Source organism: Pavona decussata, unplaced genomic scaffold, assembly GCF_977016875.1.
Source record: "Pavona decussata unplaced genomic scaffold, jaPavDecu1.1 SCAFFOLD_64, whole genome shotgun sequence".
NCBI lineage: Eukaryota > Metazoa > Cnidaria > Anthozoa > Scleractinia > Agariciidae > Pavona > Pavona decussata.
In genome coordinates, this window is record NW_028145484.1 from 869410 (window position 1) to 896081 (window position 26672).

A 26672-nucleotide genomic window follows, 5' to 3' on the forward strand; every position below is an offset into this window, starting at 1 on the left:
ATCTAGAAAGAATGAAATAATAAAAGGACTAAATGGAAACTGTCTTTGAAGCGTTTGTAGGCATGTTTTGTGTAAAAATTCGCAATCTTCTCATATTGTTTGTCTTTTGGTTTTGTTATTTGTTCGTTCCCTTTTCTCCTTCTCTTGATTTGGTTTGCTGAGGGCTGAATCATTTTATTTTTGAAGAGGGGTTATTGGTTGAATGGCCAATTGTTTTTCTGTTGAAAGCTTTGCTCAGTTTCGTTTTCCTGAGCTCTATTTCGCTGTTTTTACAGAGGTGAACACACCTTTCTATCTCTCAAACTGACCTTGGACATTCACTTAAAATTACATGAAGTGGAACTTATTTCAAACTTAAGAGGAAAAGAAGAAAAAATGAAAAATACAGAATAATCATTAAGCCTCCACTCCGAGTCGTTTCCTTCATTTCTCTATCCATAACAACTACACCAACGAAGACTAGCTGCAGAGGATCGTAATTTTTAACATATTTAAATAGTTACCCATCACAATAAATGAAATCTAACCGTTTTCGAATCACTGCTTAACTCTTAATACTGTAGATCGGTGCTAAGCCCCAAACTGATGTTCCTTCTGTTCCTTGCCTGGCTGGAGCTCTATTCACGCCGTTCTCTGCCTAATAAATGGGATTCTATGCGCGTGTACATCAATACTCATAGTGGCAATAAGGGATACGACATTGTGTAAACCTCGTAAGGTATCCAAGGTGGAGACTGGGGAGGCCTTGCAGGAATGAAATTTTTGGTGTTTGCCGAACTCCCTTCCTCAAAAATAAAATGGAACCTTGATCGTACGAAACTATGCGAAATAAGAAGACGACTGACTTATATTTTACGACGTTTGGGTCGGAAAAATGGTCAAATTTTCTCTTAAACTCTTGCAAAGAGAATTGAAATATGCGATGAGTGAAACAAAGCCACGGAGTCTCTTGCAAATTTAAGAAATAATTAATATACAAGGCATTAAACTGCTAAAACGTTTGGTGAGAGGAACAATTAGCCGCCACCCCCTCAAATTTATAATGTTCTGTAGGCCTAACGAAGAGTGGTTTAAACACCTGTGAGAGTTATGTTGGTATTGGTGACAGTAAAGCAGTAGAATGACAAAGAATCAACCATGGTGGCGCAATAAGGCTTCATAAACCAGCTTTTTTGTGCGCTACATGATACCCCAGAGTGTTGCCTTGCCTTTCAGTATATAATGAGTCGTCCTTACGTATTTGGTTATAAGGTGACGTACGTAGATCTGTGCTAATAGCGACGCTTATCGCATATTGGTCATCCTTGATGTGATATATTGGGGGTGGGGGTGGGAGATGAGAGAGGGGACTATCTTTAGAGAGAGACAACAAGTTTCATTGATGGTGTTTCCCAATCCAGGGGGAGTAGGGACAGTAAGCTGGCACTGCTACAGTAGAAAATTATGGGAGTTGTCTTAGGTAATACATAACTCTACTAAGTGATGGTCGGGGTGCTAAATCCGTGATTTGCACAGCTATTACCGTCAACAATAGCTGCAGCCACAACAGCAATCTGCAAATCATGACTCTTCGGTTTATCTTACGTGCTCTATAATTATCACAAAAGCGACCGCAAAATGACTGAATGACGTGCATTTTGTGTCAGCCGGTCTGTTTGTAAAGTACTTGCCTCGGGCGATGTCCGCCCCCACGTGTAACTCTACTGTTGATGTGATGAAAAACAAAACAGTGTCCAGTTGAAAAAGAAACATTATGCAGGGATTATTTGTAAAACATTTAACCCCACAGAATGAATGTTCTTTCATCTCTCCGTCTCCTACTCTTCTACATTCCCCCCTCTCTTCTTCCCCACCCGCAATATCGCTTAAGAAAACCCGTTTGCAAATTCCTTTACTCGGCTTTATCGAGACCTGATGTTATGTCAAAGCACGGCGCCACAGAGAGACGGCAATCGGAATTGAGAGACGTGAACTGAGTACTGTTCCAACCTGGTACTTTTATAGCGCACTTTCGCGGTCTGAATAATCACACCTCGTTTCAGGATTTCAAAGTGGAGCCACTGATCTCATGTGCATTACGCCATTAGGCTAATTTTAGTTACACCATGGCGTGATGGCTTCAACAAGAGCCGAACCGGTTAAAAAGGCGAAAAGAAGAAGAAAGAAGTTATGCCTTGTCACAGCAAGACTTGATGGCCTCCAACATCGTTAGAATGACTAAAAGATATTTAAAGTAAACGAAAGATGGGGCTAACAAAACAAAAGTTGAAGTCCTTGAAGTATGCAGTTAATTAACCTAAGATTGGCAAAGTGCACTTTGGCAAATTTACAGAAAAGTTTGCATTTGTCGAAAACTGCTAAACGTTACCCTTCACTAGAAAGTTCTGCCCGTCAGCATCTATTTCAATGGTCACACCTGACGATTTTATAAACAGATCCCAAAAGCTGAAACTACATGATGCATATAAAAGATATGCTCAAAGTTTATACAAGCAAGGACAGATACGGTTGCATCAAAATGCATCTTTTGTCTGTTTAATGGGGAGTCATGCCCCATCTTTATTGAGATTGGTCTAAAATAGATACAATTTTATCTTTTTTTGTTCTACTTTATTTGATGTTGCAGCCGATAATTCGGGTCATTAGTGATTAATCACAAATGCTAATGAGCCAACGTCAAAGGCTAAAGTAAGAATGCACAATGCTTAAACAGCGAACAATGAAATAGATCCTTTAATCTGTTGACAGAATTGCTCAATGCCCCGAACGGAGTCGATTTTTGTCATTACAGAAGTTGTTTTCATTCGCGGATTCTGCCAGGGTAAGATTACATTCTTGAAGGAGTTGGCTGCCGGAAGAAGCTGTGTTTGAAATCGGCTGCGTTTTGTGTGCAGAATTGCAGAATTCTTGAAGATTTATAGCGACACTTGCACCAGTCGAACTGACGTTGTCGTATTGCATGGTCTACGGAGATATCGCTAATTACTTGAATTGAGTTGAAGTGGTTCGTATTGACGATACAACATTTAAGGACGATCCCGGCTGGAGATTCCGAAAGATCGACCTCGATCAAACCTCGCGGAGTGTAAATTTTATCGGTAAGTATTACAGAAATTATATCTTGCGGTGGAAGTTGTTAAAGCGAAATAGATTTGAAACAATGGGAAAGGAGCTGGGAATCGTGGACAACATGTTGTGCTTCAATGGTTAAGTTGCTTTTTGGTTACCACATAATGTCCAGTGCACACAAATTATTCAACGAGAAAAGCGAGTGTAATTACCAGTTGAAACATGAGCCAACTGAGAATCCAAGGTACAGACATTTTAGGCTAACTTTTTCCAATCGTAACCTGTCGCCGGTTGGTTGAATTCAGCGCAACTGTGAGATGATAAAATATGCATTACACAAGTGCTCAGGTCCATTCTTAGTTCACCTGTTCACAAAATCGCGGCTAGCAGTGTAAAGAAATATTCCCAAATTTTACCAGAACTGTTTACTTATCAGGTGTGTCTAGCTAGTTCAATAAGAAAAAGCTATTGACCGGCTTTTTTTAAATTAGCCGCTGTCAAGTTTCAAAATTAGCTGCTGTTAATCCGAGTACTTTGACTTATTTTTATTGGCTCACGTTCTTCACATAATGAATATTACATCTTGTTTTAGTATTGATTGTTGCTAAAAAGAAAAGGTTGAATTAGCTATGGCTATGGCTCCAAAACGGTTGTATTAAAACGTTCTCAAACTAAAAGGGTCAGCGACTTGAACTTGACTGTCTGCTAACGTTGCTTGGGGTGGTTAAAACAATCCATTGAACTCGAAGTTCAAGGGTATAAACAGTACGTGAGAACATGACATACAGCTTTGATCAGTGGCGGATATTGTAGACTGCAAAGGAAACTGTCCGGGTGACGATTGAACTCATTTCAGTTTCAGTTCACATCCTAGTATGTTAGTTTTTCATTCGTCTTTCACTGTGTATACTGTAGTTAACGAAACGATCCACCCGAAAATGGCGAGGGTTGTGAACATTGCTTGAACATAAAGCTTTCATAAATATGTCACATTTGATCAATGAGGACGGTTGTTTTGGCGCGATCGTTTCATTTGGGATTTATTTATAGCATAAAAAAAAAAAAACGTTTTGGTGCTAAAAGGTTAACTAGCCAGTTCTTTTTTGTTCCAACTAGCGGTAAAGTGATGATAACTTTTAAGCGACGAATCAATGGTGGAGGTAATAATCATGATATATTAGCTTATGCGGCAGGCGTAATCGAGCGAGAAAAAGTCAATTTTTTTCTCGCTCCCCTCCCCTCCCCGATTACGCCTGACACGTGGAGGTTACTGAAATATGGCAAAACCTGAAAGACGGGAAAAGTAATTTCTTCTATGTTATTTTTAATTTTGACGCATTTAAGAAAAATATCAGTTAGCTAACTTGAATTGTTATAGAGTTCAGGAGGGTAATTGCTTTCGCTTAAGATAAATTTTCACAATTAATTAAAGAGCGTGCAATCTGTTTTCTAGAGGAACTGACGGGCGGGTTGTGGATACTAGCATGGATTAATTACTTCCAACGCCTCAATAAAAGTGTAATCGCGTTCCAAAAACACGAATGAACAAGTTTAACGAGCTTACGTTTCATCAGCATCCCACACGAAGCGAAAGAATACAATATTTGTTTATATTACGCTCTAATCTATGTAGACTTTGCTTTTTTGTTTAAAAACAATAAGCCGATAAAAATAAAGGGATGAACGAGATTACGGAATGCCATGCACTTTAAAAGTAAATATGACTGAGTAATTAGTGCCTAAAATATTTCTCCAAATGCGCCCAAGTTAACAGAACTATGATAGAACTAAGAAATGATCATGCTTTTCCGGGTTCCAGATTCTGATGAATGATTCTACTGCTGATTCACCTCTTGAAAATTCCAAGAGTTATTATTTTATTGTCGCTGATTGGAACGAATTAGGGAAAAACGTGGGAAAAGGCTGAAGAGTTATTTATGAAACTTGTCAAAGAACATATCCGGATAAAACCAGTCCTTTAATATCACGAATCTCAGGCTTTATTGTGGACAGCCTCGGGACCGCGACTTAGTGTCCTTAAAGTCCGTAATAGCAGGAATTTATTTCGGTCAAACGTCTGTAATTCATTTTTGACGGGGGTTTAGTTGCTGTCCGTATCATCGGGGTGTCCGTAATAGCGACTGTCGACCCGCAAGGCGAGAGTTGACTGTAATAAGAACTAGATCACTGGATAATGCAATTGCAGTGTTTTGATTGGCTTAGCTGTATGGAATATCAGCCATTATACCATGCAAGAGAAACTATGGAAACTGACCGTTCTCAGACAATCTCTCCAGCGCTTCAGGAAGTAAACACTATGTGCACTGCGTTGCTTCAAAGACGCCTTCGTATCAATAACGCTACAAAACTGAAGAAAATCAGTATGAGCATATCTTTAGAAAAGCTTTTATCGTTACCTCTATTGCGCGTGCACGCACGTCGTGGTTGAATCCAACACTGGGATGATATCGTTGGTCATGTTGGCCCTCCAGTACAATTGAATGGTACTGGAAGTAACGCTCGTGAAGTTTTAATTGGAAGGTAAAAGTTTGAAACAGCTGTAGCAAAAGGCGACGCTTCAGGTAGTATTTTCAAAGCGCAAAGCATCTGTGTACGACACGTGCACATCTGCCTTCGTCCTTGCCGCAAACAATTAAAGGATAATTGCTACGTGCGTCGTAATAATGAAAGTTTTGTTGTTATCAGTTAGATTCCAGCCGACTGTGTGGGAATTAAGATGGTCTCTTTACACAAAGCAACCTTCCAGCAAGCTAAATCCTTTGCATTCGCGGGAAGATGGGATCCAAAAGTGCGCGCGCGGTTTGGGTCATTTTGTTTTCGAAGGCAAAAACTAAACTGATGTTACCTTCAGATGTAAAGCTTTTCAGTGTGAAATAAAGAAGGCTAAACCGTGTAATAAAGTAAGAGAGAAAGTAAGCTTGGAATGTGAGAATTATAACTGCTGAAGGAAGAGGTTGAGTTGCCCCGGCAAGTGTATGTTTATTCTGATCAAAGCTTCGAGAAGATGGAAATCCATTAAGTTCTTTTCTCTCGGCGTGGTTGTTTACTTTTTGGCCCCAAGAGGCTTTGTTTTGGCGGGCTTGTCTCAGCTATGCAAATGATCTCTTAAAGTCGAATTTTGAAAACAAAAACTTTCTTTAATTCTCAAGCAGCCAATTGTAAATCGTGTTTTATCAGTCGACCGGCAAGTTTTCTTCTCTTTACTTGAGTAGCAAGCATGAAGAACATTTTCCAGGAGACAGTGATAAGAAAGAAGATATCTCGAGTTGTTCAGGAGCCAAATAAATCAATCCAACCCGTAATTAGTTTCTTTACTTTCAAACTCGTAATTTTGGCTTTGTTGAACAAGCAATTAAACTTTTGCCACGGTTCAGCGGCTTGTCAACTTCGCGTCACAATTTTGAAAGTATTTTAAACCAGTGCCTTCCGTGTTCTCGCTTGGATGTGAATTGCTTTTTGTAGCAAACATAGTGCATCGGGACATTCTACTTTTAGGTAATTTATATGCCATGCTTGTTTACTTAAATTGCGCTAATAATGCGTTATGAAAATGTGTAAATCATGCCTTTGGGATTACAGTTCGACAAAAAGGTATTACAAAATCCTTGACACTTCTTGTATTCTCCGCAAAGTCGGACCAGCTGTAGTTTTCATGTTGCATGTCGCTTTTAGGCTCTGTTGACACACGAACAGGCATCGCGGTTTCATTTTCGGTCAGTAAGAGTGTTTAACTTCTCCTCAAACGGCTCTCACGGAAAGCAATCACAGCAACGATCTAATTGGTATGTCCAATAAACCCTCATGAATGTCGGACCACTCAAAGGAGAAACTTGAATGCTGACTTAATGTGTGTTTGTTTGTATTGCGAACTGCATAACCAAACAATTTTTTAAGGTGTAAATGAACAGAAAGGGATCGACTGAAATACTTGCCGCATCCGTTCTCGTTTCAACTTTACTTATTTGCGTCCCCTATCGCATTTGCAGCAACTTCGAGAAACAACATCATGTATGAAGTTTCGTTTGCTGATGAGGACCAAGAAGATTTCAGAATCCAGGAACTTTTGGGAGAAGGCTCCTTCGCGCAGGTTTACAAATGCGTCGAGACCAAGTCACAGACGGTGTTCGCATTAAAGGAATTTGACACAAGAAACAAAGCGTTCGAAGAGGAAGCTGTAGAACAAGAGATAAACGTATGGTCGGATGTGATTCACGAGAATATTGTCCGGTTGTATGCCTCCTTCACGACAGGAGCATACATGTACTTTGTGTTGGAATACGTCGAAGGCGGCAGCCTTTTCAACCACATGATGCAACGCCACAAATACAGCGAAAAAGAAGCTGCGAACATTGTGAAACAGGTATGAAGTTATAAGCTACTGATAAAAGTAAGCTTTTTGACATTTATATGATGAGTTAACGCTATGAGAGGTACAAATTCCCGATTACAAAAGACTGAAAAATAACGAGAGAACTTTAAGGAAAGTGTTGCTCAATAGCTTTTATTTGAAAAAACGCTCACTCTTAGGTTCCTTAGGGTTTCAACCAGAGACTCGATTGTTAGAATCAAGTAAAACAAAATCTTGCTTCCCGAGGGGGTACTACCCGAAATTTTTGGTAGGGGTGTGTGGCTCGTTTCTCCAAACCCAATGACCTTTTTCAGACCTAGCCTACATTTACACCAATTCTGAACCATGGTCTCTACAATCCATACCTATTTTCAGACTTTCCAAACAAAATGGTTAAAATCTATACCATTTTTAGACCATAACGGCTCAACCACCATACCCTTTAGGGCTGCACATATAGTTTGTATAGCGGAGTACATCACCCCTCCCCCCGCGGAGGGGGGGGGGGGGGGTTGGTTGGAGGAGGATAGGAAGAAAAGGGATGTTAAAAGAAAATGCTGTGAACTTGAACAAGACCGGTAACGCTTAGCGCAGTTGTTGACTTGATCACTCCATCATCTTTTGAAGGGACAGTCGCGGCCTGCGTTTACAATGGGAGACTAATGAGTCCTTTAATTTGTTTAGTTCTGTTTTCGTGTCGTGTCGTGGGAATGGTTGACTGTCTTTAAAAGAACTATTCCAATTTTAACCTACTTGGTTCTGGAGTTTGTGAAAAAACAAGTGTCAAAATGCACTAATGTCAGATCCTTTCACTATGACAAAAATGTTTCATTCCTTAATTTTTACGACTTGATACCACCGTGATGGTTGCTCAAAAACTCGAGTCGTCGTTATATGATGTTCTCCTGAGAGACCTTCATAAACTTATGTTTTGGAAGAAATTTTAAACATCTAACCAACCCTGGAATTCCGGCTGTATCTGCAAGATTAGAGTATATCTGAGTATATCGTTTTATTCATCTCAGAGGACAATTCAATCTGATGAAATGCTGCATTCCGGAAGCGATAAAACTCTCAAAAGGCGCTGATAAAAATATCACACTCGGCAAGATAAAAGTTTGTTTGTTTTAGTATCAGCAGTTATTTACTTATGGCGTCAAACATATTTCTGTTAACATACTCCAAAGGTACTTAAGAGATTTATCTTTCACGCTAAAAGTAGGTATTTGAAAATGTTTCAGAGAAAAAAAAAACCCTTTGGGCCCAGTGCTTTTGAAAATTTTTGCGATAGAAATCATAATAATTGTACAATGTGGTGCCAAAGATTTCAAACTTTTCTCAAAAGCTTTCAGGTGAAAGCCATAAGAGACAAATTTCGGCCGCTTTGAAAGAATTGGATAAACTCCACAATCTACTGAGTTTAGCCGTTTCATGAAAGCAATCTCCATTTATAGAAATTGAATTCTCTGCGGTATAATTAACGATGCTTGGAATCAATTTATTGCGTAACTAACCTTGGTATTAAAATATGTACCGGCACGTACAAACGTTCAGATGCAGTAGGTTTTCGGAAGAGGACAGCGAGACTGGGAGAACTTTGTTCAGATCAGAAAGCGTCGGCCTTCGATCGAATTCTGACAATGTTCATTTTGCACATGAAATGTTTGTGAGTTGCTTGCCTGCTTTATCAGTTTTTTTTTTTTAAATTTTCGATTCTCAGTCTAAAAAACACAACACAAGTTGCTGTTAATGATTCTAATGACCTCCAAATAAACACCATTTAACTTAAAGAGAGCTTTTTGAAGAAGCTTGCCCAGGACGATTTCCTGACGGGGAGAAAATGAGAGAAATTTAATCGAAACGACAAAAAAATGACATAAAACAAAAAAAATCCTTTTGAGTCGGTGGATAGAAAGACTTATTGGTATATTCTAATTCAAATCCGAGCGTTCGAAAATGAAAGTGCTTCTATCTCCTGTCCATTCGTGTTTTTTTTTCAAAGATGAGAAGATGAGGGCCTTGGCCTTTACTAGACGAAAAGAAGCTTTTGATATTTGCAAATATAACCCTTTTCAAATCATGAATACTTTTGCTCGATTCCAGTTCTTGCTTTGGTAAACAGGCTAACTCACACTGAACCAATCAGAGCAAACCTGTTGTTTTCTAGGATTCCAAGATAAACCGTGTTTTCCCGCGCTTGGCACCGACTGCATGTTTCTCAAAATCTGATTGGCTGATCAAGAGCGTTACTTTGGTCTCTTACTTATACATTATTGCTAAATGTATTTGTTTTGTAGTTTAATGGTTTTGTTACGTAGAGTGGTTTTCAATTGAGTGAGGAAAGTAACAAAGTTTCGCGTTTTCGCTGGGAAGTTGCTCAGCAGATAGATCCATGTTGGTTCTTAGAAGCCGCGAAAGGTGATGCCTCGAAGCTCAGGGCAGTTCAAGCCGCTGCATGAAATTCTCTTTGAATTTAAGTCATTTATTAAAGTTGCCGGTCATTCACTTGATCGTGTACGCGCATACTGAGTAACGACACTTTTGTTTGTTGTTTTTCAGGTGATTGATGCTCTTGTTTATCTCCACAAAAAGCACATTGTTCACCGCGATGTCAAACCGGACAACATACTTGTCAAACAGGTTCCAGATCCGGGAGATAAAACCAAGCAACAACTTTTGGTCAAACTTTGCGACTTCGGATTCGCGGTTCAGCTCCCGCGTGGTGTTGACGTCATATGCTGTCCCGCGCGCGGCGCGCCGATGTTTTTGGCGCCGGAAACAATTCTAGACAATCCTATTGGTCGCCCCTTGGATCTATGGTCTTGTGGTGTCCTTTTACACCTCTTGGTGGCGGGTTATCCTCCATTTTGGAACGATAACAATGAAAAGATGTTACTAGCGGCCGCTCGAGGTCAGTTTAGCTTATCTTCTCCCGTTTGGAGCAAGGTGTCCAACTCGTGTAAAGATCTTATCAAATCTATGCTTACTGTTCAGACATCACAACGCATCACGGCCTTAGAGGCCTTAAGACATCCTTGGTTTTTCAAAATGTCCACGTCAGATTCTCCACGCCCAAGAAGAAAGCATAGTAGTGCGTTATCGAGCAGCTCTCGATTCACAGAGAAACTCAAATGCACCATCAGTGAGATGCATTCTAGTTTGAAGATGCAGCGCCTAGGATTGGATCATTTGAAAGGAAAATTTTTCCCTCTCTATCATTCAGCCATGAACTTGTCCGAAGTCAGATATTCCACTGTCGTTTAACCAGACTATACGTTAATTAAGCGAATGTAATATTGCTCCAATTCTACATTCAGCAAAACTAATGAGGTCCGCCGATACATAGGTAACTGGCGAGCACCTGCGAACGCTTTCGTAGAAAGACTCAGTAAGCTTGTGAAACGACGGCGGTCTGCTTACTCAAGCCATCTTTGACTTTGTGTTATTTCTTGTTCGTCATGTTCATTTGCACGAGACAACAGTGCAACCGCTGGAGTGCTGTTAATCATCCCCAGGCGCTAGGGTTGATGGGAGCGAGAAATTCACGTTCGCGTGCCCATTTATCCAGGTACAAGGCAGCAGAAAAATGCCCGCTTTAAGTTCATTCGCTCACCTTCGTAGAAACAGCCGTCCAATCATAAATCCGAAAACCTCCCAGAACTGACTATCTCAAATTCACCTGTGGTACTAAGTTGTTTCTGGGCACTGATTGGATAGTAAATATCACGATTAATCGAAAGAGTTTTTTAGTCCCCCGGCCCTCGCTGCTTTGTCGCTGTTTTCTGCCAAGGATAAAACTGACGTTATGTCGTTAAAGATGATATTTTAGATTGCATTTTTTAGCTTTTTAGACTTAGTTTACCGGCTAATTTTATGTTACGTTAGTTAGGGCCAATACACGAAGCCCTGCTAAGTAAAGATGTATGTCAAATATGGTTTCTTACGAAAAGCCTGCTGTTGACGTAAGAGTAAACAATAGAGAGATTTAGCTTCGCGTTTACGGTTACCGCCGAACGGGAAACGTCAAGCCGCACTTTGTTCTAAAATGCATAAACTTGTGATTCTCGTACTCACTTTTCTCTCTCTCTCTCTCTTCGTGTTTGGTCGATAGGTGTCGCCTACTGTGTGGAGATCAGCTTAAACCGAAAAAAAAACTTCATTGTTTTTCATCAAAGGGAAAATTTCAGCCTGGCGTTTGCCGTTTAATTTGCCGTAAACGCGATGCTAAAGGAAGGCTTTCCCATTAATGGAACTGAAGGGCTTCCCATTAATGGAACTGAGGGCTTTCCCATTAATGGAACTGAAGGGTTATCCCGTGAAAACATTGGTTTTATTGGTATATTATTCATCGATCAAATCCCAGTTAGAGAATGATGATAGGCGTAATTGTCGTGTATCTTAGCTTTCTTTGGGAATAGAATCCTTCAAACGAAAACGTTTGGAGTTCAGTCTCGCGCTTTCAAAATGTTTTCGTCAGCTGTTCTTGTTTGTTTTTTTTTTTTTTGTTTTTCTAAATAGATAAACAATAAAATAAGCGGAAATATACGAGGGGTGTTCACATCATACCACCCAATTTTTATTTCAGAACGAGGTGAAAACCGTCTCTCCTCCGTAGAATCCTCTTTCGGGCTCGAGCAGAGACAAATAAGGAGAGTGAAATTAAGCGCACGCAGCGATCGAGCGGAGACATGTAAGGGACTGGAGAGAGTGAAATAACGTGGAGCGCGGTGGACGATGGGTAGGCTCTTCCCGTCGTCCCTTTGTGCCCCTTTTTCTCCATTTCCGTTTTTCTTCCAATTTCCTACTTTTCACTCCTTTTTTTATGAAAGAGCCTCTCCGGAGGAGGGGGAAGGTGAAAACCTAAGGGGGTACTTAAATAAGTCGTTTCCCATCTCGAGTGACTAAGCCCGTTCAATGACTGTACGTGTGTGTGTCATCATTTTTTCCTGTCATGTCCTTACGCGTTGATATTAGGAGAACAAATAAAACATTTTATGGACAAACCAGGTATTTCATCTCATATTTTGTTACCCTAGAAGCTGGTATATCGGTGGCCGATTCCTGGCGGCAGACGCAGAGAGGGGGGAGGGGGGGGGCTAACCTCCCACGCAGTCGTTCTTAGGGGACTCTATTAGTCGCCTAAAAACGACTGCGTGGAAGGCTACACTTGCCCAGAAGGGGAAAGAAACAGGTAATGACAACGTACATCCAGGCAGCAAGGTCACAAGATGATTGCATTCCACATTTTTCGTCCAAAATCATGTCCAGGGATGGCTGATAAAGAGATTGAACGCGCGCTTACTGCACTCAGGCTCAAGCCTCCTTTTGAGCTTGCCCCAGTCAATCAAACGCACAAAAGCCTGGGAAGGGACCTGGTCATTCAGGGAAGAGGTCCAACCCAATTTGAGCCATGGCACAAAACACTGTTCTGGTACTTTTTAACTCGGAGTCCTTACTTCCGTCTCCTCCATTTAATTTGGTGGAGGAAGTCCCCTCCCAGCTGTGCCAGAAATTTGGAAAAAAATTACCTACGCAAAGGCCAGGTGTGAAGAACATGAAGTGGACCACAATAAAAACCCACAAGTGAATTGAAAACCTTTAAGCCCTAACAGCGATCAGCGTCAAATTTCTCATTAATATCAATGCTTATTCAACCCCTGAGGCCACGAGAATTAAGGATATGATCACCCGAGTTGAATTTTCTTGATATTTTAATAACTTCTCCCCAGTACTTTTATAAGAAAAGTATAGTGACAAGACAGGAGAATTTGTTCTTTGATATTAGGGGTTGAAGGGTTAATGGTTAAGAAACAACATACTGTAGGGCCTAAAAAGTGAAGCAACTTCCCATCTGAAAACATCATTTCTAATTGAAAAGTCATAAAATAACCTGTTGTGGGTTTAAATAATTATTAATCAGACACAGCGAGCAGGAACTGTGTTTGTTTATATCATGCTAATAATGGAGCATGTGCCCCTTATTTCCTCCTGAGATTCAAATAGCAATTGACAATCGATATGACGTGGCAGTGTACCACAAGTGAGACTTTTTTGTAAGGTTGGACACCTTATGATGCTTGTACAATTTAGTATTCTTAATCCTTATGATCGAGACCCCCATTTGTTTGGCAGAAAACTGAGAGAATAAAGCTCCACTTAGGCAGGGAATGTGTTCTGGGATTAAGCATTTACTCAGCTGAGTGTAATGGTCTACTAGTCTCCATTTAGGTTTTCGCCCACAAAGTTTGCCTGAGGAGACTAAATGACCATACTTCAACCAGTTGCAACAGAATACCATCTGGCTTCAAAAGACTCCCACCCATGGCCTTGAACCGTAAAAAGTCAGCAAAAAGAACATTGAGGAGTTCCGATGGTTAGAACCCAGGCTGCCATTTCAAGGCAGCCAAAACTTGCACATTAGCTTGCTAATACAGCTGCCTCTCATTGCCCCCAGCCCCATTTACACGCCTAAGGAGCCGGGAACGATGCTAGGCGCATGTATTCCCAGGCTACTTGCACATTGCATATGCAGGTTTTGATACAGCTGTACCACAGGGTCTCCATTCGTCAAGAATAACAAATATTCCCTGACTTGACACTGTCCTTACCAGACCTCTCCCCTCCACAGAAGCCTCTTTCAGGCTTGCGCAGAAAAAAAATAAGGGACGGGAGAGACTAAAGTAATGAGAAGTGCAGGGGATGATGGGAAGGGAGCCTCTGAAGAAAGAGTTACCAGACAAATCCTTTGGCAACAAACCACAGAAGTCAGTTCCTTTGGTACATGTTTCTGCTAACTCTTTTGCAAACCTTGCATCCTGATTTCAGAATTTTCCCGACTTGATACAAACTTCCCTGACTGTGGAATTTTATCACGGGTTGATTTTAGTTTTTATGAAAAATACTACTAAAATTCCAGCCTGGGTTTCTCGGATGAACTGTTATAGGCCGATTGCCAAAAATGAGGGAAATGCGAATATCACAATGACAAAAACATTACATTAAAAATTTCAGGGTTTTTCGTTTTTTTTTTTTTCCAATATGCTTTGATCTTCGCGCCTGCCTACAACAGTTCCTTTGAGAAACTTGCATCCATTTTTTTTTTGCAAAGAATTTGGTTGCACTTTTTAAAAAACCGAAACTCAACCACAACAAATCAAAATTTGAAAAGAGTATGGTGGTTCCTTTCTGCCAATAGTTTCTCAATAACCAGGGGCAATTGTCTCTCTAAGGGAGACTGTTAGATTTGGATGGCTCTTTTTTGAGGGTTCTACAAGATGTGCCACATACATTAAACATGAAGGGTTGTAACCCATAACATTACAGCAGAATACCCTTGAAGGAATCTTGATGTTACACGTAACATTGGCAGTTGTAGGGTAATTTTACTCAGAAAGCAGCAAGATTGTCACAGGTACGAAGTTCAGTGTAACATGTGGCTGAAGACGCAATGACAGCCCCGATTAATTACATCAAGAGTAACTTTTTTTTCTGCAGGACAAACACAAGAATCAAGAAACAAAAGAAGACTGGAAAGTTTACAATTTATTTATTTGGCATCTTTGCCTTCCTGTGGTTTGCTGAACACGTAAGTCAAACAGCACTTGCCGCAGTATTGTCGGTCAAAGTGGCTGGCCATGAACACTCCAGCTCCACAGGACTCTGATGGACACTCTCGACGCAGACGGGTGATCTTCCCATTCTCATCAACCTTGTAGTATTTCAACACAGCCAGCTTGACCTATTAAGAATAGATCGGGGCGACATTAGTGATCATACCAGGACAAAAGTTAACAGAGGATGAGGGAGTGCAAAGTCAACTTGTTGAGAACTACAGTACTGTAAATGAGGTTCCACCTTATACGTCTGCACATGAAATCTGGACCATGACCATTCAAAATAATGAAAACTACTCAACATTGATTGATGCTGTACAAGACTGTTCTAACTTTTGAGTCTGTGGATGAAATCCTAAAGTGCAACTGTTCAAATGTAAGCTAATCAGCTGCAGAACTTTACTGAGGTGCTCTCTTTAAGCTGCACTAGGTGGGTCTGTGGATGAAATCCTGAAGTGTGACCCTTAAAACTGGCTTGCTTAGAGACCTATTTTCAGACAAGATGCTTTAATGTGTGATGGACATTAAAAACACAGGAATACTAATGAATTTGAATGTCAAGGAGTGAGGAAGAGTACACTGGGAACAAATAAAGTCTGTAAACTTCCTTTAATAATATTAATTAATTATAATTAAATTTATATAGAGCCAATACTATAAAAAATATTCAAAAGCGCTTTACATTCAGTACTAATCATAAATTAAAAGCTTTCCTAAAAAGAAATGTTTTCAGTTGTTTTCTAAAAATGGCAAGGCTGCTTCTGGTTCTGATTGATAATGGCAGCCATTTCCATAAGACAGGAGCAACATGAACGAAGGCGCGGTCCCCAAGTGTAGAGCAGTTGACTTTTGGGATGAGCAGAAGACGACAAACAAGAAGTATATACTTTAAGGCCAACTTACATGTACATGCTATGATTTGTCTGTCCAAACAAATTGAAGGGCTGGGAGCATAACCGACCTATGTTGAATTTCAGCCCGTTTTTCAATGTAGCTCGGATTTGTCCAAACTTTTGCATGTGAACTACAATTCGATTGCAAACCATTGTCCAGTATTTTTTCACGCCGCTTTGTGTTTCGTATTAATGCCATTGAGAAATTTTACCATCTTGTAAAGATACAGTATACCGGTAACACTATAGACACTGGATGACCAAAAGGACAATGCACTGAGTATTAAATACTTGTATTCAATATACACTCATTGTCTTTGAAACACGGCACACGAAAGCGGTCTTTTTCGCGGGAGCAACGAAAAGAATGCTGTCATGCTTTTATTTGATTCTGTTACAAACTACTACGTGCGTGACAGGAATGTCAGAAATGTAAACAGTTACATTCTCCAAGAGAAAATGTGTCCATTTCCTGGCGTAAAATCCAGCTTTGTCCCGATTGTCAACATATCACTCTTGATAACGCAAAATACTAGCATTCTACACGATTAACAGGAAGACATGTAGCCATTTCAACAATTAACAACGATTAACGGCAGTTCTATTAAAAGGTACTGACTATCTATTCTTTTCACAAGCAGTCGGTGTCAACCGTTGAAAATCTATCTTAATCGTACTTTTATTGAATCATTGCCTTGAAATTGTCAAGTTAATCGTTACATACCGAATTTCAAGCCTGGCAAACCACAACTAAGGCTTGCAAAACACCTCGCACATCTCTGATGCTCCCGCGGGATTTGATAATTGAATTGAAAAATTCGCCACGACACAGTCATCACTACCAAGGAGGGATTCTTTGGACAACATTTCGACCAGTTCCTGTGAGCTGCATTCGTCAATTTCATAACTTTTCAAAAGATCCATAGATGTCGTACGTTTACAAACTTCACCAAACAAAAGCGAAACCAACTAGCCAGTACGATATGCAAGTTGTTTATCCCGACTGCCTTGATCTATTTTGGGCTTGTTACAACCCGCAAAAGCAAACCATGATATCATCTCAAACGTTACTTATAGAAACAACAACTGGTGCGACTAAACATGGCTCGTGGACAGTGGAAACTTTTAAGCTACCAATATTTTGGAAAACGAGTCTGACGTTGACAAAACCTATAAAAAAAATTTGCCTTCCAAGTCTGTCACTTGTAGACAAGCAAACTACCAAATCCCCGTCCCCCTCCCCCTCCCCCTGACTCAATGTTGTCTTTTGGGTTACGAACAATTTCCTGGCAAGCATCACTTCCCACATCAACATTGCATAAGGGGGAGGGGGGGAGGGAGAAGTAACTGTGGTAGAATTATGAAGGGAGAAACAGTAAGTGAGTGGTTTTTTGCCTGTCTGTGTTCGGTTGTCATTGTCATTGGGAGGGGGTGGGAGGGAGAAGTAAGCAAGTGGTTTTGGTTCTGTTCGTGTTTGGTTTTCTCAAGGGGTTTTGTCCACGATTGTAAAACCGCGAAATGTTTTCAAAACCAGGGAGAGCCAAAATTCGGACAAATCCGAGTGAAATCGAAAGCCGGGCTAAAATTCGACATAAGTCGGTTATGCTCTCAGACCTTCAATTGTACATGTATTTTGGTAACCTATTTTCATTGTGAACTCTGATTAAACCTGGAAGTTTAGATAGGCAAGATTGCCCTGAGCTGACAAATTTCAATTTAGTTTATGAAACAATATAAAATCCAAGATCATACAGAATGTCCGGTACTTTAGTTTTGTGACACCTTCATACTCTACCAGGCAACTTTTAATACAAACAAATTTTCTGTAAAAAATATATACAATGCTTTGCTACGATCACCCATACAGACATAAGAAAATTATCATTTGCGTTGCCTAGGCTGTTTTAGTTTCAACTAATTCAACGGAGTGTCTATTCCAAAAGCAATCCCTGATTTCCAAGTAGAATTTGGAACATTGCTGATGTGATGCAAACTTCCTTACTTCCCCCTAACTGTAGCAAACCTAGATTTTAAGAGCCCTTCTTCCTCTGCAAAAGCTACCTACCTTCTTCTTCTTGTGCTTGATTTTCTTTGGTGTGGTGTAGTTCTTCTTCTTCCTTTTCTTTGCTCCCCCTCTCAGACGAAGCACAAGATGCAGAGTGGACTCCTTCTGGATGTTGTAGTCACTGAGCGTTCGCCCATCTTCAAGCTGTTTGCCAGCGAAGATCAACCTTTGCTGGTCAGGAGGAATACCTGGGAATCACAAATACATTCTGAGAGGCAGTTTACCAATCAAAAATTACTGTTGACAAAGGGGCAATGTTGCAGGACTCAACACTAATGCTGGTCAACTGGCAACTGGGCAGCAGAAGTAGCATTTTGGCCAGCAGATGGTTGGAAAAACTAGCCATTTGTTTCACTGTTTCAAATTTGACATGTGTACATATTCACTAAGTATATATCAGTCAATTCCATCTGTAGCCATCCCGTGACCAAGTAGTAGTCCATCCCATGCCATTTGATGGCCTCATTATTTTTTTGTTATTGAAACGATCATGAGAAAGGACTTGTTTGAGACTTAGTTTGACCTAAAATAACTTTCTTTAGAATTAAGGTACACTGTGCCCCCAAATAACAAAGAAATCAACTTAGTTTTTAGTTGTACAACTAGGGCATTCAAACAGCTCATTTGACCTGGCCATGGGCTAAGGACTGCCCAGAGGAGGGGGAAGAGGGGGGTGGGGGTCTTTCACTGATGTGTTTATTCATCACTTCAAGCCAGTGCCTGTTGACCATGGTTTTTCTACACTTGCTTGTGTGAGTGGCTTAAGTTGAAAAGGCATGTGCTTGGGAGGCAGGTAGAGTTTTTGCAAGACCAGTTTGGAGAGAAACATTCTATAATTACACAGAGAGGTTTCCCAACCTATTGATACTTGCTGAAATTTGCCTTGTTCTCGCAGTTCGGACAGCATGTAGTGAGCGTGCTAATTCTCACCATGCCCATATTAAGTGTTGACACACTGCAAGCCTTGATACGTATTTCAATATACGGTAAAGAGTTCGAGGAGCACAATGCTACCAGAGCTGTGGAAAGAATGGTAACCTTGAACGATAGAATGAAATGACCAGAGTGTATGAATTGACGTCAGGTTTCTTGTCAAAGTAACGATTTTCAAAGCCAAATGTCATAATTCTTTGAGTGCTTATTTTCCTAAACTGTTACAAAACTTGTTTTGTTACTGATGCTCAAGTTGCTCTTCAATGTGGCCAGTAACAGAGCCCTGCCCAGAGCTTCAGACAAGGGAGGGCCCCGGTGTTTTAGCCAGAAGGGCATCCAGGCGCCCTAGAGAGAGACCCCTGTTGGGAAAAATGCATTCAAACTTCACCTAATCTTTTGAAAAAGTTACCAGGAACATGCTCTTTGCACACCCAATTTTCTCACTAAAGGCCAGGAGAGCCTTCAGGGTTGAAACTTGTCTCTTGAACTGACAAACTGAAACGGTACGCATTGGACAGACCTGCACCTTGGGAGATTTCTTTACTAATTCCCTGACATAAACAGCAAGTCTTACCTTCCTTGTCTTGGATCTTTGTCTTCACATTTTCTATTGAGTCACTGGGTTCAACCTAGAATAAGATAAATGAGAATAAATAAACAAAAACTTTGTTTTTTGTTGAACATTCATTGTTCTCACTGTTAGTACAAGAATGAACCCCATCCAAACAACCACCCACAATGCACAAAAGGGTGACTGCTTAAGACTGGTACAGTACTTTCAACAAGACATAGTCGGTATAATGTTTTGGACAAATCCTAGTATCCACTGTATTGTTGCAGGGTCCGAAATTGCGCTTTCCTGGGCTCCAATGCAACTAAAAATTTTGCACTGGCGACCAGAATTTCACAACTGGTCGCCTACGGGCGATTAACTATTTCATGCCACGATCATTATACAAACAATAACTTTGATTTTCAGCCAAATCGATTAAAATAAAATTCAAAGCCGCCCGCCAATTGGTCACTTACTTTTTACCTTTCCGCTGATTTTGAAGTATAAAACCTATTTTCCTGTTGTTATAAATCTACCACAACGTTTCACAGCTACGATCAGCTTGTTGGTATTTAATTTTATAGGTTAGCAGAAAAATCGCCATCGCGGCCCCAAATGCATTCTCTTCGTTCTGATTCTTAAAAGAAAAATTGGCAACCAAAAAGTTTGGTTTGTGTTTTACTGCGAAGGAAAAATGTTATTGACAATTTCTGGCAACCACATTTTTCCATATGGCGACTGAAAAAAATATTCAGTCGCCAGTTGGCGCCTGCCCAAAAAAGTTAATTTTCAGATCCTGTGTTGGGAATCACCAGCTATAATGGAAGGGCTTGGTGTATAATCAAACTTTATAAAAATGTAATCATTGGATAATGCAATAGAGTTTTGATCGGCTTAGGTCCCAGGGCTCGAAATAATTTCCGGAGAGTCTCCGGACACGATGACCGGCCCAATTCATTTTAGCTCGGTCACGTACCGTTTCTGGCCGGTCAAATTATATAAAATAAATAACTCTTAAAACAGGGGCCCATGAACCAAAACTGGCGTTATATATTTCCAAAAAAGTTAGAGCACTTTGAAGCACTCATTGTCAACAACAAAAGTAAATTACAGCAGCAAAATGAAAATAAGCTTACAGTGTATGTGTATTAATACCTACCGTATGTTAAATATCGTTATCGTATACATTAAATTTGTAAATAAGTAAATGCATAGTAAATGCCTCCAAATATGATGATTTCTGGTGTACGTATCACGGTGTGAGATCTTGATCCTAAAACTCCGCCAGTAATCCATGTTTATACTCCTCATTACAAGAGATTCATCGAGAAAAGCTTAGTAACCAGGCATTTTAACTTGGGTGTGCCGGAACCGCAAGACACATCAAGTGTTCAAGAAATATGGTAAAATTTGAAAGTCTGGAAATGTTATTTATTGACAACTGCCAAGAAATTTCTCAGGAAAGTTATAAAATATCTCCCTTTAAGCAACACAAACATCTCAAGCTTTTGTGTGTGGCACACAACCGAGAAGCTCTTTCCGTACATTGTGTTGTTGAGCTGTTGAAGTACACTAACAGTAAAGTACTTTAGATATTCGAGGGCATTACTTCACACAAGAAGACTTTGATTAATTACATCACTCGGGAACATTACAATACACAGGATAGAATCAAAGAAGTCGGCGATTATCAACATATTCATGATCACATGCCTGCTGCGCGGGTTCCCGTGACGTGACGTACTGTACGCACATCCGGCTTTTATTTAACTCCCAAATCTTAAGATATATATATTTTTCTGTAACACGTTCCATGACAATCACAACCAGTTTTTCCTTGAATGTTCTTCATTTTGTGTTATCTCTATAGGCCAATAATATCTGGCAAACGTTAAAATGTTTGTACGTTGATTCAGGTTCACTGATGTTTATCATTGTATAACCTTTTTTGTTAATATTACGCACGCCAAAGATAAACACACAGATAAACTTGCGAAGAGTGGAATAACTATTGGTTTTATAAAGTACAGTTCCTTTGCTTTTGTACTTTGATTATATTTATTCTGGGCTGAGGAATTACTTTATATGCAGGGAGAAATGCAAAACTTGAAAATCAACTAATAAAAGTGAATTAGAAAATAAATTATTTTGAACCCCGATGTCTGTTTTCAATGCCCGGATTGTAAACAACGGTTCTTGTTGCATTTCACCCAGGATTTCAGATTTAAGTTCCGCAAATGACAATACAGAGCGACTTGCTACAACTGAATTAACTGAACAGCATGGAAATTTTAATTTATTTCATTTTCAAAATGATCAAATGTGACCGGTCAACATGACTGGCAAGACGAAAGGTTGACCGGTCAACTCCCAAATCAGTCCGGACATTGTCCGTTGACCGGCCGTTATTTCGAGCCCTGGGTCCTATAAAATATCCGCCATTACACCATGCCTAACAAATACAGTACCGCTCAAAAGTAAGTCACCAGCCTCGTCTCGTTTCTCGCGAGACGAGATTCTCGCATCTAGAGATTTGACTCTTGTCTTGCGAGCATCACTGTTTAAGTGAAAATTTTGGAATATTACTGAACTTAAGTTGCTTGTGAGAAGAAAAACACTTGTCTCGTGATGCGTCGATCTGTGCCATTTTTAAAACGGCCTGTGCCAACAATGGATTCCGTTGTACAAATGTTTGCATCGTATAAGCTGAAATGATTTGAAATAAATTTTTTTAATTCATTCAGTTCAAGGGTTTTGATTTGCACACAATGTAAGAGATGATTTATTTTACAAAAATCATGTGTTCAGTCACTTCAAAGGTTTCGTTTAGCGATGAGTTTGCAAAGCCATGCACTAAACGAACTCGCAGTTTCAATTGAAACTTTTCCCACGCACACACAATTCCTAGATTAAAAACAGCCTTTTTAAAGTCAAGTTCTGTGCCTGTATCTATAACACAGTTTTTTGATAAGCCCTGAAACTTACAAATGTTTTTCAAGTTCATTGCGGTTCAAATTTGCTACATGTACATGTATCATGCTTTGCTAATTAACCGCTATGGAATCTAACTTCTTTGCGGTTGCAAGCAAATGCAATTTCTAACAAGAGAAAACAAAGTTGTGAATAAAGAAAATCGAAAACAGATACAACTCCCATCTCCCGAGACGAGACTCTGGTCTCTCAAGATGAATCTTGCAATCTTAGTAATTGATGGCTGAATGTGTTTATTCATCGAGCAGTAAAAAATGTTTACTATTGGTGAAACACAACCAAATTGTGATGCAAATGAACCACAGGATGCACAAGGGACAAGACAGATTCCCTGCAGGCATTTTAATCAAGGAAATTCTGTTTTTGAAGTTTTGATTAGAAAGATTAAAGGACAATCAAGCATAATTATGTGCAGTGTACTACTTAGTGAGGCTAAAAACGAATGCACATGTTTCCATTCTCAGCTTGTGAAACAGTGGCCAAAAAAGTCGCAATCTTTTAGTTTTGCTTCCTGGGTTTAGTAAACAAGTAATCCAGTCATCTGTCAGAGGCGGACATGGTTACAATCCAAAATTAGTCGATAGAAAATGAAGAAAGCGTGACATTGCCTTTTGAGACGATCTCGATAATATTTATGTGAATTTGTAACGCTCCGCCGAAGATGTAAACATTCGCGGCGGCTTTCAAAGTCTGCTCAAAGGCAAGCGAACGGCCACGTTGAAGTTTCCCCGGTTCCTTGCCAAATTCTAAATGTTAATGTTGTGTTTTTAAATAAGGAAATGCTTTTTTCAAAGTTTTCATTCTAAAGATTCAAATACAATCAAGTATAATCTTGCGCAGCGAATAAATTTCAGAAGCGATCGTCTTACATTCCGCGAAAAAGCCACAATCCTGTAGTTTTAAGCTCACTTCCTTGAGTTTGAAGTTTGATTACAAAGAATTGGTGTAGCATATGACAAAAATTAAGAATGTTTTAATTTCACAACAACGACGAACGGATGTGTTTAATAAATAATACGGGGAAGGAAGAAACGTGCTGAAACAGATTTATCGAACACTCACTGCTGCTGATTTGATTTACTTCAACTTTCAACCAAACTAAAAAAAAGACTACATGCAAGAGCCATGGGAAAATCGCTTTTGTTATCTCTTATTGTTTGAGGTTTGAGAAATTAATTTAGTTTCCTAGAAAGCTGCCATCGAGATCCTCAAAAAGTTCTTCGAGTGTCTTGATACTCGATACTCGAACCTTGACACTCGATAGCTTCGAGGATCGAGGATCGAGTTTCAAGTTGAGACTGTCAACTTACATTTGCACGGTACTGTATTTCTAGTTAAGATATCCATTTGGGACTTAAATTCAACATACAATCTAGACTTCACTTAAGTTTAAGTTAAACATTGAAGTCTGCAAGAATGTGGTGGGGGAAGGGAACAGTTCCACCCAAGTCCCAAAATAAAAATCTCTCAACCAAAACGTAAATAAAAAAGTTGCATTACATCAATACAAAACGTTAGCAAACAGTCCATTAGCAACAACTTGTAGGCGAAACGACCAATTACTATTACAACTACAAACATGTTCTTGAATGTGACTGAGAAACCAAGAGGTGGTTGTTAACAGGCAGTTAGGGAATGTAACATCTTTCTTATCCATGGTTCTGCCATGTTTGTCCCACATCATGATCATGAAATACTACAATACTTAGAAACTTAGCCTGTGGCATTCTGTCAAGAAGCCAACATAAATTGTTGGAAAAAAAATAGAAAATAGTGACCAATGTTTACCTTGATAAATTTTGAAGCAAAGTTGAGCTTGTTTCCTGCAATTTTTGTTATGAGTTTTCTCTGTGGGCATGAATTTTTTTAATGCTAAGTAATACACCATCCTCTTCTTCAGGTGAGAAGCAAGCCTTTTTCTTTCAGAAAAAAAGTTTTCTTGATATCCCAATTGGGTTTATAATATACCTTCATAATTTAATATTTCTTTGCAGATTTTCGAAGATGTACTGTTGTTAATGAGATATTTTCAACATTGCCAGAAGAATATAATGGGATGACAAAAAGGGTATAAAGCAAGTTTGTTTGTCTATATATAAGCTTATTTAAAGCACTCGTACGAGCCGTCCCATTTGCAAGCACGTGTCACAGAATCACTACTAACCTCAAGTGTAATTGTTTTGCCAGTCAGCGTTTTTACGAAGATCTGCATGGTGGCTCCGCTTCAGAATTTCCTGATGGACAAAACAGCAATCAGACGTCAGTCATGCCAAATAATGTCGACATGACTCACCGTTTAAAGGAAGAAAAAGTGCAAAAATCACCGCTACTATTTCGAACCTTTTACAAGATGGCGGACAACCACGAGAAAGAGGAAGATTCGGGGTGGTCAACCGACTTTTCGCAGGGTTTTCATCCGCTGTGCATTAGTATCGCTGTCGATCTTGAAGGTGAGATTATTACACTTCATATATGGGTCACGTAAAAACCCTGTTGCTCGCAGGCTTTGCCATGCGCCAGTGGGCAAATCTTAGCACAGGACACGCTGTTTTTAGATGAATTTTTTGTTTCAACATTGTCTTAACCATGGCTCAAATCACAGAACCTCTCTCTATCGTGACTCTCGCGTCGAACACTGAATATGTGTTAAGCCTTTGTTCTGCGGGAAGGTGTTGAGGACGAGCCCTTGACAGCTTTGGCAGTAAATAATACAGTCGAACCTCCACTAACGGCCACCTCTCCACAACGGCCACCTCTCTACAACGGCCACTTTTTTTGTCCCGGCGGACAGTCCATACATTACCTCTTATTTAAACCTCTCTACAACGGCAACGGCCACTAAAGTGCGTCCCCAACTGCCAAAATAACCTCTCGACAACGGCCAGTACAGCTCTTTTTTGTAAAAACAAAACCTTTTTTTATAAGTTGATGCAGTAATCGACATTTGTCTTCGGAACATTACGTTTCTGTATCCATTTTAATGATATACGTATTTTGATTGTGTTCCATTTATATGCTGCAGTAAGCATAAATTGTCTACAATAATACAGCGAATGTTGCGAACCTTGCTCGTTTCGTCTTGTTATGCAAAAATGGCTGACATTTTAATATTCTTTTGTCTGTATTCAAATTAGCCTCACTAGCCTCGTTCAAGGCAAAATATTCTTTTGATTTTTGAACTCAAGAACGAGGTTAGACCCGTAAAGCTAATATGAATGCAAACAAAAGAATAATAAAATGTCAGCCATTTTTGCATAGGGTCTATTATTTACGTTTTATTGTGTATTTTATCTGTATATATTATTTAAGATTGGATTGCCATTATAGGCTACAGTAAGCATGAACTTGGCACAATAAACATGTTGTACTTCCCGAAAAAAAAGGTGTCATATTACACCCCTACCTCGCCATAACGGCCACCTCTCCACAACGGCCACTTTCTTCTGTCCCCAAGGTGGCCGTTGTGGAGAGGTTCAACTGTATGTTCCTCTAATGAGGTCTTGCAAACAAATTCTCAACGATTTTAAGTGACCGGCTTTTGACCGTCCACTTGCAGTGGGACATTGGCATTTGCAATTGTAGTTAATTGTTAATTGTTAATTATTAGTTGCTGTTATTTGTTGTAGTTTAAAACTAGGAACACCGGAATGTAGAGGCTTCCCTTGATATGATTCCAAATTTGGTTTGCCTGCTGTTACCCGCATTATATTTCAGTTGCAATAATAAGGGACACCCCAGGTCTTTAACTGACTGAACAAATTTCAGAAGTAGTCACGCCCCATGCTTGTGCAAATGGTAAAGTAATCAAACATCTCCACTCCAAGACTTTAAGTGTTCCAAATTTTGATCACAAATTCTTTCGTCATAACGATACTGAGGACGATCTCCCTTTACATAACGCGTTTAACCATTTAACTAATAACACCAAAGAACAAATTCTCCTATCTTGTTCCCATACTTCTCATAAAAGTACTGGGGCCGTTATTAAAATATCAAGAAAATTCACCTTGGGTTAACATATCCTTAATTCCTCCTTATGATCTCAGGGGTAGTCAATAAGTAAATGATATTACAAGGAAAAATTTAATGCTGATCCCAGTTAGGGCTTAAAGGGTTTTAAAAAGCGAAATGAAGATTAGAATGCACGCGAGAATGTGGAAAGTCGGGTCATAAGCTCCTGGGAAAG

The 26672-nt window shown here is 39.8% G+C and overlaps 2 protein-coding genes across 2 annotated transcripts; one reads left to right on the forward strand and one right to left on the reverse strand.

Moving 5' to 3' along the window:
• The first annotated feature begins 2459 nt into the window (after nt 1-2459).
• Nucleotides 2460-12446, forward strand: LOC146478302 (calcium/calmodulin-dependent protein kinase type II subunit alpha-like). Its single transcript, XM_085111838.1, has 3 exons — nt 2460-3098; nt 7077-7450; nt 9998-12446. Exons 2-3 carry the CDS (start codon nt 7097-7099, stop codon nt 10700-10702), a joined length of 1059 nt encoding a protein of 352 aa, XP_084967964.1. The 5' UTR covers nt 2460-3098; nt 7077-7096; the 3' UTR covers nt 10703-12446.
• A 2516-nt stretch (nt 12447-14962) lies between these two features.
• On the reverse strand, nt 14963-24887 carry LOC146478303 (ubiquitin-ribosomal protein eS31 fusion protein). Its single transcript, XM_085111839.1, has 5 exons — nt 24827-24887; nt 24651-24720; nt 19517-19571; nt 18010-18197; nt 14963-15176 (listed from the first exon to the last, which is right to left on the reverse strand). The coding sequence occupies exons 2-5, from the start codon at nt 24696-24698 to the stop codon at nt 14985-14987; spliced, it is 483 nt and encodes a 160-aa protein (XP_084967965.1). The 5' UTR covers nt 24699-24720; nt 24827-24887; the 3' UTR covers nt 14963-14984.
• Between the last annotated feature and the right edge of the window lie 1785 nt (nt 24888-26672).